This window comes from Vicugna pacos, chromosome 24, assembly GCF_048564905.1.
Source record: "Vicugna pacos chromosome 24, VicPac4, whole genome shotgun sequence".
Lineage (NCBI taxonomy): Eukaryota > Metazoa > Chordata > Mammalia > Artiodactyla > Camelidae > Vicugna > Vicugna pacos.
Genome location: NC_133010.1, coordinates 18928193 through 18941460, shown reverse-complemented (window position 1 = coordinate 18941460; position 13268 = coordinate 18928193). Strand labels below are relative to the sequence as shown.

The 13268-nt window shown below is 42.9% G+C and overlaps 1 protein-coding gene across 1 annotated transcript in view; it reads left to right on the top strand.

Annotated features, from left to right (window-relative positions):
• The window catches only part of LAMA3 (laminin subunit alpha 3), a 200880-nt gene that overhangs the window by 43711 nt on the left and 143901 nt on the right, over positions 1-13268 (top strand). The window contains exons 3-8 of the mRNA XM_031690290.2: positions 531-648; positions 1372-1490; positions 3617-3787; positions 6214-6305; positions 9731-9846; positions 11913-12031. Coding sequence (XP_031546150.2) covers positions 531-648; positions 1372-1490; positions 3617-3787; positions 6214-6305; positions 9731-9846; positions 11913-12031 — 735 coding nt within the window. The remainder of the gene's footprint in view (positions 1-530; positions 649-1371; positions 1491-3616; positions 3788-6213; positions 6306-9730; positions 9847-11912; positions 12032-13268) is intronic.

Here is a 13268-nt window from a genome sequence, read left to right as displayed (position 1 = left end):
AGGGAGAGAAATCAGGAAAAGAGGAGTTGAGTGGAGCTGGTGTAGGGAAAGAGGTGCTTTGCTCCACCAAGCAGCCACGCAGGTCTCAGTTCTGCAGCTGTGAGCTCTTCAAGACCTGGAGCCAGAGCCGTGTCCCTCCCGGGAGACACTCAGGGCTGTGCTATCGGCTCTTCGTCCTGGAAGAGCTTTGCACACGATGACTCTTGTTTGCCATCAGACTTCTCTGGATGTACAGACTTGAAGATGCTAGGTAGGCTAGTTGAAATTCATGGGTATAATGATTGAGGTGCGACAAAGATTAATGTCTAGATTTGGTGGAGAAAGAAAAATTACTATTTTGGTTTTGAACATGATTAGCTTGAGAGGCTGCACTCAGGTAGAGATGTCCAATCAGCTGTTAGAAATGGGATCTGGATCTCGGGAGAGGTGTGGCTAGGTGTGTCGCCTTGGGAAACAGCATCGGATAGAGTTGGTGGAGAGTGTGGATAGACAAGGCTGCTTGAGTAACTGTGTCTCCTTTGCTTCATCAGCTTTTCCACGTGGCCTATGTTTTAATCAAATTTGCAAATTCTCCTCGCCCTGATCTTTGGGTCTTGGAAAGGTCTGTCGACTTTGGAAGCACCTACTCACCTTGGCAATATTTTGCTCGTAAGTAATCCTGCCTACCATGTCATGAGGGATTTGAATTGTTTGCAACAGATCAAGACTATGGATTTAACCAGAAAATTAGTCTCTCAGTGTGGCTAGTCAAGGGGCTGGTCAGTTTTAACTTTCCAGGTGACCTCAGAACATCCCCATTCCACAAGCATGTGTGCATGGATTCCAGGGATACACATGCAGAACTGGGGTTGAAACATCTTTTATGATAATGGTTCTTGCTGCAATTTAGGGGGAAGCAGATACCTACAACTGGGCCATAGCTCCAGTCCATTTCCTTTTATGTAAAATTAGAAACTAAATTCTGTCTTTACGGATCCCACCTTTTGCATTACTTACCTTGACCACTTTATCTTCACTAATGAAGGCTGTCTGTGTCTCTGAACCCTGTGATGAATTGAGGTGGAGAGGAATTTTGCTTTCAAAGGTGTTGGGTTTTCCATGAATGCTCCTTAGAGGGTAAATGTGCCTAATGAGGAGTGAGGATTTAGAACCATATCTCCAGACATTCCTGTTGAAAGTCACGTGGCCTGAAATGGCTTCGTGTTTTCTTTCATGAATTAAGAACTTCATCCTAAGTTTCTGTCTGAAAATCTTACATGCTTTTCTGTTCTTACCATTTTCATATATTTTCTTAAGGTAACAAAAGATTTCTTAAGAGATTTACAAGATGATAATATTTTATTTTACAATATTAAATCGTTTCCTTCCCAGATTCTAAAGTAGACTGTTTGGAACAGTTTGGGCAGGAGGCGAACCTGGCTGTCACCCGGGATGATGATGTTCTTTGTACTACTGACTATTCCCGGATTGTGCCATTGGAAAACGGTGAGGTACGTAGATTTGGGAGGCCTTGAGAGGTAAGACTCAGATATGAATATGAAGATACCACATTTTTCATAATCGTGAAACTTGCACTTTCAAGGAAGTCTAACATAGACCACGATGGAAACCGGTTCTTGGGACCAAGGGGTAAAGGAATCACATCAAAGACTTTCCTAGATTGAGTTGGGTTGGAAGTTCTTTTTTTTTTAATTGAGGTATAATTGATGTTGGAAATTCTATTCGAGGTCTCTAATTTTCCTAGGGAAGTCAGGATTCTGGATTCAAGGCCCACAGGTCTTGAACTCTCTTTTCTGGTGGGATATTTAGAAAGTGGATCGCTGGTGATTGTGGTGAAGACCTCCCACTGCTTCACAAACACATCATCTCCTGTAAGAGTGAGGAGATGGGGGGTTGGTGGCAGAACTAATCCCTGATCCTTTTTGGCAGGATGGGGGTCTTCTTAAGGGAGAAAACAATTGCTGTCTCTTTGGGGTTGCGTGTGGCCCTTGTGGAGTAGGGAAGATGAGAAAACAGAATGAGAAAATCAGAGAAGAATTCCATGCAGTGAGTTTCAAATGAACGTCTTTAAAGTGTGCCAGTCTCTTTCTCTTAAGGCAGAGAGATCTTTCTTTTTTTTTTCTAATTGGAATATAGTTGATTTACAATGTCATGTTAGTTTCAGGTGTACAGCAAGGTAATTCAGTTATTTATATATATATACACACAGATGTATATATTCTTTTTCATATTCTTTTCTATTGTAGCTTATTACAAGATATTGAATATAGTTCCTTGTGCTCTGTAGTAGGTCTTTATTGTTTTTCTATTTTACATATAGTCTTGTGTATATGTTAATCCTAACTCCTAATTTATCCCCCGCCTGTTTCCCCTTTGGTAAACAGTTTGTTTATATGTCTGTGAGTCTATTTCTGGTTTGTAGATAAGTTCATTTGTATTTTTTTTTTAGATTCCACATATAAGTGAATTCATATAATTATCTTTCTCTGTCTGACTTAATATTCACTTAGTATGATACTCTCCAGGTCTGTACATACTATTTCATTCTTTTTAATGGATGAGTAGTATTCAATTATATATATGTATATATATGTATATGTACACACACCACATCTTTATCCACTCATCTGTCAACAGACATTTAGGTTGCTTCCGTGTCTTTGCTATTGTAAATAGTTCTGCAATGAACATTAGGGTACATGTATCTTTTTGAATTACAGTTTTCTCTGGATATATGCCCAGGAGTGGGATTCTGGATCAAATGGTAACTCTACTTCAGTTTTTTAAGGAAACTCCATGCTGTCCTCCATAGTGACTTCACCAATTTACATTCCCACCAACAGCGTGGGAGGGTTCCTTTTTCTTCACGCCCTCTCCAGTGTTTATTATTTGTAGACTTTTTGACAATGGCCATTCTGGCCATTGTGAGGTGATACCTCATTTCAGTTTTGATTTGATTTGCATTTCTCTAATAATTAGTGATGTTGAGCATCTTTTCATGTGCCTGTTGGCCGTCTGTATACAGAGAGCTCTTTCTCTAGCAGCTGTATCCATATCTTCTGGTGATGGGTGAGTGGCTCATGTCTCAGATGGTTGGGACTTGGGCTTCATCTCCTCACACTTTAAAACAAAACCTGAATTTTGCATAGATTTTTTTTGTCTCCTTCACCATCAACTTTATATCCAGAGAATTCCTTTTTTTCAGCCTCATTTAGGTTTTTAGATTCCTTTAGCTTTGTTTCTTTGATGTAGCTTGACAAAAATCGTTCCCCTGTATTTATAGATTTTAACATTGTATTTTCAACATTTCATACTGTTGCAGTCCCACAATGACCCTGATAGGAAGAACAAAGGGTTTGTAAATGAAGTGACAGCATCTCCTGAGAGCTAAGGTTTTGAGAAGAGATTGTCAGAATTTGGAACTAGGAAGAGAAGGGAAGATGGGACGAGCAGTAATATTTTTAGACATAAACATCCACACAGCCACCTGCAAACATCTAATGACTCAAGGAAACTGAGTGTTTTGGGGCATGTGTTATTTTTAGTTTACTTGCAGCTACATTTTGACGAAAAGACTTTTTTCTCCTCTCTCTCTCCTTCTCTGTGGTTATTTTAGGTTGTCGTGTCCTTGATAAATGGTCGTCCAGGTGCAAAAAATTTTACTTTCTCTCACTCCCTGAGGGAGTTCACCAAGGCAACAAACATCCGCTTGCGTTTCCTCCGAACCAACACCCTCCTTGGACACCTCATCTCCAAAGCGCAGAGGGATCCAACAGTCACCCGGCGGGTGAGCAGTGCTTTTAAATGCCAAGACGGCAACTTTTGGTATTTTTCTGCTTTTCAAATTAATGATCTTGAACTCTTTCAAGTATTCTTTACAGCCAGTAATGATGTAGGCACAGGAGTTGTTCTTGTCTGATATATTAGGTGTAGGTTAGAAGTTTTGTTGTTAAAGACAAATCATCGTACTCAGAGAAGATGAAAGACAAAAGATGACAGCCCGCCTGGTATTAGTCTGCTGTTTATAAGAAATAATCCCTGCGTCTCAGAGGCTTAACACAGTAAAGTTTCATTTTTGCTCAGTCACAGTCTAATGTGGGTCAGCCCCACACAGTCATTCATGGAAGCAGGCTGCTTCTGTGTAGAGGCACAGCATCCCTGTAGGACCTCGGGGTCCTCCTCTGCATCCCCTGCACCTGGTCAGCGGATGATGGAAGAGAGAAAGTGTCGGGAAGACTGCCTTCTCCTAGCCACACAGCTCACTTCCATTGGTGGGAGCCCCAGTGAGATGCAGGAGGCTGGGTAATGTAATTGGGCCAAAGCAGAGGAGACCTGGGTATTGGGGGGCACTAATTCCTCTACTGTACTGAATGAAATCTCTCACTCTCAGTGTCAGGCCAGGACCCTGTCTCCTGGGCAGAGAGGGAGCCACACAATAAATATCTCGATCTCCCTCTTCTCCCACCCTCTCATCTCCTCCCAGTGTCTCCCACTGGCCAAACCCAACAAGGGACCACAGGGCAAGAGACCCTTGTTACCCCGTAAAGTTCAGCCCCAGGGCAAAGGGCAGGGTGGAGAAAGGTGGAGTGTGGACCTAGAAGGGTGAATGGAAGATGCAGTGTACCTTAGAGAATTTGGCTTCTGATGTAGGTAAGTCAGAGAGAGAAAGGTTCAGTTTTGCTACAGTTTTGAGCATTTTTCCCAGAAAGGCCAGTCATCTTGAGTATAGGTGGCCTGTTGCCTGCATTTGCAGCCCCCGTATCGCCCTCTGAGCTGCTGTACGTGGGAAGTACAGCTGCATCCAGGGATGGAATTTACAAGGGAGAGCTGGGCTTTTGGACCAGTATAGCCAGGCTGCCTTTCTGTTCCAACAGGGGATCCAGAGCCTCGCCACAAACGTACCACACCACCTTCTTTTTTCCTTAATTATCTTTCTGAGGGTTGCAAAATTGGTACTCATACGTACGTACATTTCTTTTCATTTAAGTGAACGTAGTCTTCTCTATTAAGTAGTTTTTTATGGCGTGCACCACACATATAATTTTGACACCCCTCCCCCGCCCCCAGTCCAGGGGACCAGAATACTGGCTGTCCTGTCACTCGCATCACGGTGCTGCTGGGGGAGCTGATGGAGTGCTTCCCTCTCTTGCTGTTGCTGCCCCTAACACACGTGTGCAGAGGCACCTCCACGGTGCTCAGCATGAAAGCTTCTGAGTGTTAACTTGCCACCGAAAGTCCTCTAATCCTGAATCTATCCATGTTAACAAGCGGGGTTGTTAATGCCTTCACACTAAGTAAGATGTTGCGGGAAGCTCAGACACTTAACAGCGTTTAGTGAGGAAGTCAGGACAGAACCCCAGCATCGAGTAAATGGGGAGGTTTAGGATGACTAATCACAACAAAAAGATACAAAACCCCTCCTGTCGTTGTGAATTCCAAGACTGTCTCACTGCCACATACTCTCACTGGTGGCGCGATCTCAGTAAGAAAGATTATTTTATGCCCCCCAAATTCCTTGCTGAATCTTGTGCCTCTCCTGCCTCGCCTGAGAAGTCAGGGAGCTGGCGGACGGTGCCACCTACTGTCACGTGGAGAGGCCTCCCACACGCCGGAGGTGTGCCTTGTTGAGACGTCTGCCTGTGTCTTCGGCCTGGTTTAGGGGCCGAGGCTTCGCTGGGTCTGGAGCTCACTGCCTGGCCCTTGGCTCTGTTAACCCTTAGCTAACAAGGCTTCCTCCGCTGCTGGTGGACCTGCCAGTCTTGGCACCATGACTGATCCACCTTTATGATTAGTCTCTTCTTTCCTGGAGCCTACACACTTAGGTGCAAAAAGTTTTGATAGGAAAAATTATTTTTTTGGTAAATAAATACGTCCAATTTATGGAGCTCAGGTTTATATTAAAAAAGAGAGAGAAACTAGGAAACAGTCTCTCCCAGAGGCTAGAGGGTGTGATTCTTTTCCAAAGTAATTCCCCTGCATGCATTTAAAGCATTTGCTTTTTTTTTTTAATGTGTGCTATTAAGTTTGATTGGGGAATTTTTTTTTGTAAGAAAAGTTACATTCAAATGCAGGTCCCTTTTGTGTTGGGGGAGGCTCAAGAGTACAGGATGAGAGGGCAGCAGGGTCAGTGCAGATGTGTGTTACAGATTAGCAAAGGCAAGTTGAGGTTGGGGTTTGGTAAAACTGACACGTTCTGTATTTTCTGTTCTATAGTATTATTACAGCATAAAGGACATCAGCATTGGTGGGCGGTGTGTTTGCAACGGCCACGCTGAGGTGTGCAATGCCCACAACCCCGAAAACCTGTAAGTACGCTGCACAGATTTTTTTTAGCTTTGCTGTGAATACGTCTATTTGTTTCGGTGGATGTTTGCATGTCATTAAATATTTCTAAGTTCCTGCCCTCAACAGGAATATTTCAGTGTCAACAAGTAGGTGGAGTGTGTGTCTCCCCTCCTCCAGCCCCACGCTTTCCTCTCACCCCCAGCCAGCCCGCAGCAGACATAGGTGATCGGTCACAGCACGAAGGATGGTCTGGGATGCAGCCACCCATCGCCCCCTCCCCTCACCCCTGCTCCAGACCTGCCCCAGGCAGCCACAAACAATTAAGTAGAGCCAGCAAGAGAAATAAAACTTGTCTGTCATCTATGATCTAATGGAATCAGGGATATATGTTTTCAAATCCTTTTTCATTTCTTTATTCTTTTTTTGGGTGGGGAGGGGAGGAGATAATTGGGTTTGTTTGTTTGTTTGTTTGTTTGTTTATTTAATGGAGGCACTGGGGATTGAGCCCAGGACCTTGTGCATACTAGGCACGCACTCTACCACTGAGCAAACCCTCCCTCCGATGTTTTCACTTTTTAAAAATTGTGGTAAAATACGGTACTATAGTTTACCCCCTTACCCATTTTTAAGTGGGAGTGATTGAAGTTCAGTGGTGTTGAGTGCATTCACGGTGCCGTGCAACCAGTCTCCAGAACTCTTTTTCATCTTGCAGAACCGAAACCCTCTAGCAATTAAATAGCAGCTCCCCATTCCCTCCTCCCAGCAACCCCTGGCTGCCACCCTCCTACTTTCTGTCACTACGAATTTGACTATGCTAAGTGCCTCACAGATGTGGAATCACACAGTATCTGTCTTTCTGTGACTGGTTTACTTCACTTAGCACGATGTCCTCACTGTAGCATGTGCCAGAATTGCCTTCCTTTTTAAGGCTGGATACTATTTTGTTATGTAGACACCACATTTGGCTTATGTGTTCGTCTGTGGGTGGACACTTAGGTTACTGCCGCCTTTTGGCTATTGTGAATAATTCTGCTATGAATAGGGGTGTAACTCGTTTTTGCTTTTAATCAAGGTATATTTCATACACAATGAAATGCATGAATCTCAAATATTAACTGTTTGGCAATTGTATGCACCCGTGATACTACCACAAGAAGGATTACTTTGAAGGGCTGGAAATTACTGGGTGCTGGATACAGTAATAATTGTTTCTCAGCGTTGTATTGAAAGTCTACCATTGCCCATGAGCAACATTGACCCGGGGTGTGTTTTACTGCTGGTCAGATTCAGCTTTGTGCATCCCTAGGCCTAGCTTCATGTTCAGGGAGAGGTACCAGCTACCAGCTTACGTGGGAAGTTCGTGGAGCCCTTGTCCCTGACCAGCAATGCTCCCCAATGTTGTCAGCCCTCCTGTGGGGACCAGGTGGTGCTCCCTGAGACTGCAGTGTGACTCCATCAATGACTAGCCCTTAATCAGCAAGGACTCACTTATTAATGATCAAATCGTCACTGTCATGTCACCTCCTGAAGGGCAGGACCCTAAGGCACTGGGACTTGGGTCAGGGAAGTCCTGAGTTGGAGAGAGAGGAGAGAAAAAAGGTCACCTAGGTCCTGAGACAAAATGGTGCCACGTGGGAGAAGAGGGGAAGTCATCGGAGAGGGGCTGGGCTTAGAGGCTGCTGAGCCCCGTTGACCTTGGCAGAGCTGGAGGGGTTCCGTACTGAGCAGTTAATTGCTCCCAGCTCGTGTGAGTGGAGAGGCCGTCTCCCCATACCTCAGTGAAGGGCTCAGTTTGCCACCGGTCTGTACCCACACAACTGCCTTGCTGGCCCCTGCCTGCTGGTTTGCTTCTGCCCAGCAGGCTGACCTGCACAAATAATTCATGGAGGCCTCCATGAATGGGGAAAAGAAGTCTTATGTTTAAGGAGATTCAGCGACTTACTGGAAGGAACCACTGCCAATCAATCAAAAATCAGGCAAAACCTATGAAGGGGCAGAAGACTTTAGTCAAGCATGAGTACCATGGGTACCAGGCTGACTTTGATGCATGGAAACATGGATGGATCACAGATTTAATTCTGAGCTTCCTAGCAGTCAACTCACAAATGAAGCCTTCTCAGTTTCATATTTCACTATGATCACAATTTAAAAAGTAATCAGTGTGTGGGAGACGATGCTGTTGACACGAGGACCAGTGAGACATTTACCTGGAGGTGGATGGAGAGGTCATCACGAAGAGGATTCTCTAGTCAACAATGTCGTCGATAACACCTTACAGCAGATGCAAGGATGAGCTTTGCATCCTGGACTGAGAGAGTCAGGAAAAGCAGTTTTCAAGGCTGACAATATGGTTCAGACAGGTTCCCAGCTCTGTTTCCTTTTGCTATGCTGAATATTAATCTCCCTGTAAGAGTAGTCGGACTGTATGTTCTTCAAGCATTTTCCCTAAATATTCTTTCAGTCCAGCTTCTGCAGATGCCTCACTGTCAGTGAGCTGAAGTTGCCTCTCTGACAAAAGCCCGTTTGGACTCCAGCTATTCTGTGCTGCCATTTAAATCTTTGTCCATTTGCTTTAACGGGCAGCTGAGTTGGGAGAAGGTTGACACTTCCCCTTAAGAGCGTAACTGAGTACAAACCATCTCACCTCCCCTCCAAAGAGGTGAGGGGTCCCCATAGCCACAGCCTAGGGTCTTTTAGACTTTGTTTGGAATCCTCTTTCAAATGAACACAGATGGACGAAAGCCTAGAGCTTGGAGTTCTAATGCAATGTCATGGCTACGACAATTTCATTTTAGCTTAGAGAAGTTTAAAGGCAGGTGTATACTTCTTTGAACATAGATTTGTAAGTTTTTACCCCATTGCCTAGTCTGGGCTTTGGGTCGTGTCGGGGAGCTGTGTGCTGGGACTGGCACGGACTCGTGGAGCAGGGTCCCCTGAGATCTTACGAGTAACTGTCTCTTGGATTCAGTGAATCTCTGGGCCAAATCCCGGTTTGAGAATTAGCTGAACAGACCCATCTCACAGGACGAGTCCAGCTCTTTGTGAAGTTGTAAGACTCAACGTGTCTCAGTACACAGCACTTGCTTGCTCCTGGTAGATCATAACAGAAGGTGGTGGAGAAGCAAGAGCTGGGCCTTCGGAGTCAGACAAACTTAGGTTTGAAATCTGGCTCTCCAGCTGTCATCTCCTGACCTTTGGCAGGTGTTTTGATGTCTCTGAATCTTAGTGTCACCATCTGCCAAAAAGGAAACAGTAAGCAGGATGGTGGGGGGGGGACTTACAATCATATATGCAAAGTGCTCTGTTCTCATGATTACTCAGTGGTCCCATGGGTGACCGTGATGACTCAGTTTTTCACACAGGAGCAACTGATCCTATACTTCAATTAAAAAAAAAACCAAGCAAACAACTTTCCAATAACAGATGTGCTTCGCCACATGCCCAGGTTTCGGTGTGAATGCCAGCACCACACCTGCGGGGAGACGTGTGATCGCTGTTGCGCAGGGTACAATCAGAGGCGCTGGCGGCCCGCCACGTGGGAGCAGAGCAACGCGTGTGAAGGTGAGTGCTGGGCCCGCCCACGTCCCCACCCCCACCTCTGCCTGAGGACTGATGCGATGTTTCCCCTGTGCTCATGGCAGTCTCAGGGACGCAGAACTGGCCATTGCAATGACTAACTCACAGACCGGAGGTAAAAATGCGCTGCTCTAACTTCGCATTCAAATATGAGAACGGAAATAACAGTTACGATTGTTACTATGTATGAAGCATTCACTGTTTGCAAGGACTCGGCTGAGAGCTTTGACAAGGACGCCTCTCTTTTTAGCAATCTGAAATGTGATGCAGCCACTATTACATTTGAAACCCTTGTCATTTCTTAGGATGTGATACTGGATCAGAGTCCCAACTATTCTGAGGACTGAGATCCAGAGAAGGTGGTGAGATTGATGTCTAAACAGAGAGTTGGAAGCGCTGAGAGAATAGGACTGAGGGGGATGCGGGATGGAGGGAACCAGAGAAGGAAGGAAAAAAGACCAGAGGCTGCTTTTAATTATGGGCACAATATAAATTAAGAAAACTGTTGTTTTAACAAACAAGCCCTATGACATCCAACTGAAGATTTTCTTTTAAACCAATCTTTTTAGAAAGCCACATGTTTATTCCAGTTGCTGGAAACGTTTTTATAACTTTTAGTTATTGGCTTTGGAGACTGTGGCCTATTTTTTTCATTAATATTCTTAGCATTTGAAGATGAATTTGCTTTTCTGCAATGGCCAAAAGGCATTGGTATCCAGGCTTGTTGAACGAGATGGGTAAGAAAGAATCTGTACTTTGTACTTTTTGGCCAAATATTTTTTGTCACCATTAAGAGATAAGAGGGATGATCTCTATGACCAGCAAAATTACTATAAATGCATTTCTAGTGAGCAGTTCCAAGAACACTTTGAGAGATCCTGACTTTGTTGGAAGGTGTTGGTGGTGCCAAAAATGAACGTCCAGGTCGTGGATGGCCATTCCCACTTCACAGTCATAGCTAACAGCTTTCTTCTCAGTGAATTCCCTATTCCTCACCCCTGGATAATAGGACCAGGAAGAGGGAAAAGTAATAATCAGGGGTCATTTCTTCCAATGCTTTCAGGTGCTGGTCAAGGATACTTTGAATATGTATCACCATGTGACCTCCAACATTTGCAATATGGTTAGTTTTCCAGGCTGATTGGAACCCCTCAGTGAATGACATGCTTTACTCAATACATAGGACAAAATTTTAACTAATTTCCTTTCATAAGGTTTTAAACTTTTTACACTTGCCAAAATGGTTAAAAATGACAGCAGCATATGGAAATCAGACCCATTACGACCTGTTTGAGGGGTACTTTCTAATTTCCATTTGAGTTACTGCAATTCAAAGTAAACAGACTTTAACCTCCCCCCACAAAAAATTCAAAATAAACAGACTTTTAAAGAAATAACTGATGTAGCAAATATAAATGGTTAGAATTTTTTAGAAATCATGGCACCAGGCACCACTGAGGAAATGAAAATAAGAAAGTATTCAGCCTGTTAAAAACAGAGTAGCTTCAAATTCTAACTCAGTCCTCTTCACTAATAGATTTATCCAGGAACTTGATACACATTCCTAGAGAAACTAGGAAAATTCAACGTAGGTGGAATGGAATGAAGATATATTCTGCCTAAGAGAGAATGAGAATTTTACTCATGTTAGATCTTTTTCATCTTGTCAATGATGAAAATCCAAATGGGGTTTAAATTATATTTTCTAATTTTAGAAGCATCATCCATTACTTATAGGTAACTTGGAAATTATTTTTTAAATAAAATCATTAATAATTTTACTACCCCAAACCCGACTATTAATATTTTTTAGATACTTAGTGTTTTTTCATGCATACTCTTTTACTTAATATCAGATGAAAGAAGGTATAAATTGCATGTGATTATAGGCTGGCCTTTGTGTAAAATTCCCTGAAATTTTGCACGAAGGATATCCCTGGTGTTCCAGAATAGACTTTACTGTAGCTTAGTGAGCAGTAATACTATATGGGAGAATTTACTGAACATCTCATAGTCATGGTGGAATACTAACTTAGAATACTTTTTTTCAGCATGCAACTGCCATGGCCATGCCATTGACTGTTATTATGATCCAGATGTTGAGAAGCAGCAGGCAAGCTTGAATATCCAAGGCATCTATGCAGGTGGAGGGGTCTGCATTAACTGTCAGGTGAGTCACCACTTAAGTCAAAGTGAATGTGTCACCATAGGAAATGAACATTCAGTAAGCCCTGCTCCAAAAAAGGTGTTAAGAAAGTGACAGACAATTTAAAGGATTTTCTGACACCAGTCCTCCACTTTCGTACACAAGAAGCCTGGTTATCTGGATGTAGCTTAGAGATTGTGAGGAAAACGGACTGAGACATGTTTGCCCAAACTCCATTGATTTGGTTCTTCATTTAGGTCTTCATCTAAATGGAGGAGAGAATTCCTGGCTGTCATCCTGACTGCTATCCACCTTAGTAGAGAGGCTCTAAGATAGGAAGGTATTAACTGCTAACTCTAAATCCTATTTTCCAATGGATTCTGAATCTAGACTCAGCAAGGAAACATATCATGATCAGTTAATGATGTCTGCCATTAACGCCAAATAAGAACCTCTGATTTTTCAGCCCTTCTATAGGGCAGTTGAGTTTAGCTAAGAGGAGTATATGGCAGAGAAGGGTATATGTATAATCTGCCTTGAGATGGTCATTAAAAATTGCATTAAGTGTTCATGATTTGGTCCGTATTGTCACATTCTTTTCAAAGGCACATGATACATTCATCAAGACAAACCATAAAATGAATCTGGGCCATAATACACATCTCATTACATTTAATTGATTGGAATAATATATTTATAGAGTATGTTTTCTGGCCAAAACGGTGTCAGGTGAGAAATCTGTAACAATAAGATCACCGGAAAAACTCCAGTATTTAAAACAGCACACTTCTAAGCAATCTATAATCAAAGGAGAAATCTCAAAGGAGATTAGAAAAGATTTGGAATTAAATAATAATTAAAACACAATGTATCAAAATCTGTGGGATGCAGCTAAAGCAGCACTTCAAGGGAGATTCGCAGCTGTGAGTGCTTATGTTAGGATACAAAGTTTAAAATCAGTCACCCAAAGTTCTACCATGAGAAGCTAGTAAAAGAAGAGCAAAATGAACCCAAAGTAAGTAGAAGGAAGAAAATAAGATAAAAGCAGAATTCAACCAAGGAGAGAACCAGGGGGAAAAAAGAGAAAATTAACAAAGCTAAAAGATGGCTTTTTGAAAAGACCAACAAAATTAATAAACTCTTGGCTGCACTGATCAGTAAAAAAGAGAAGACAAGTACAAATTACCAATATCATATACAAAAGTGGGTTTATCATTGGAGTGGCTGGAGGCATTAAAAGGAAAATGAAAGTATACTGTGA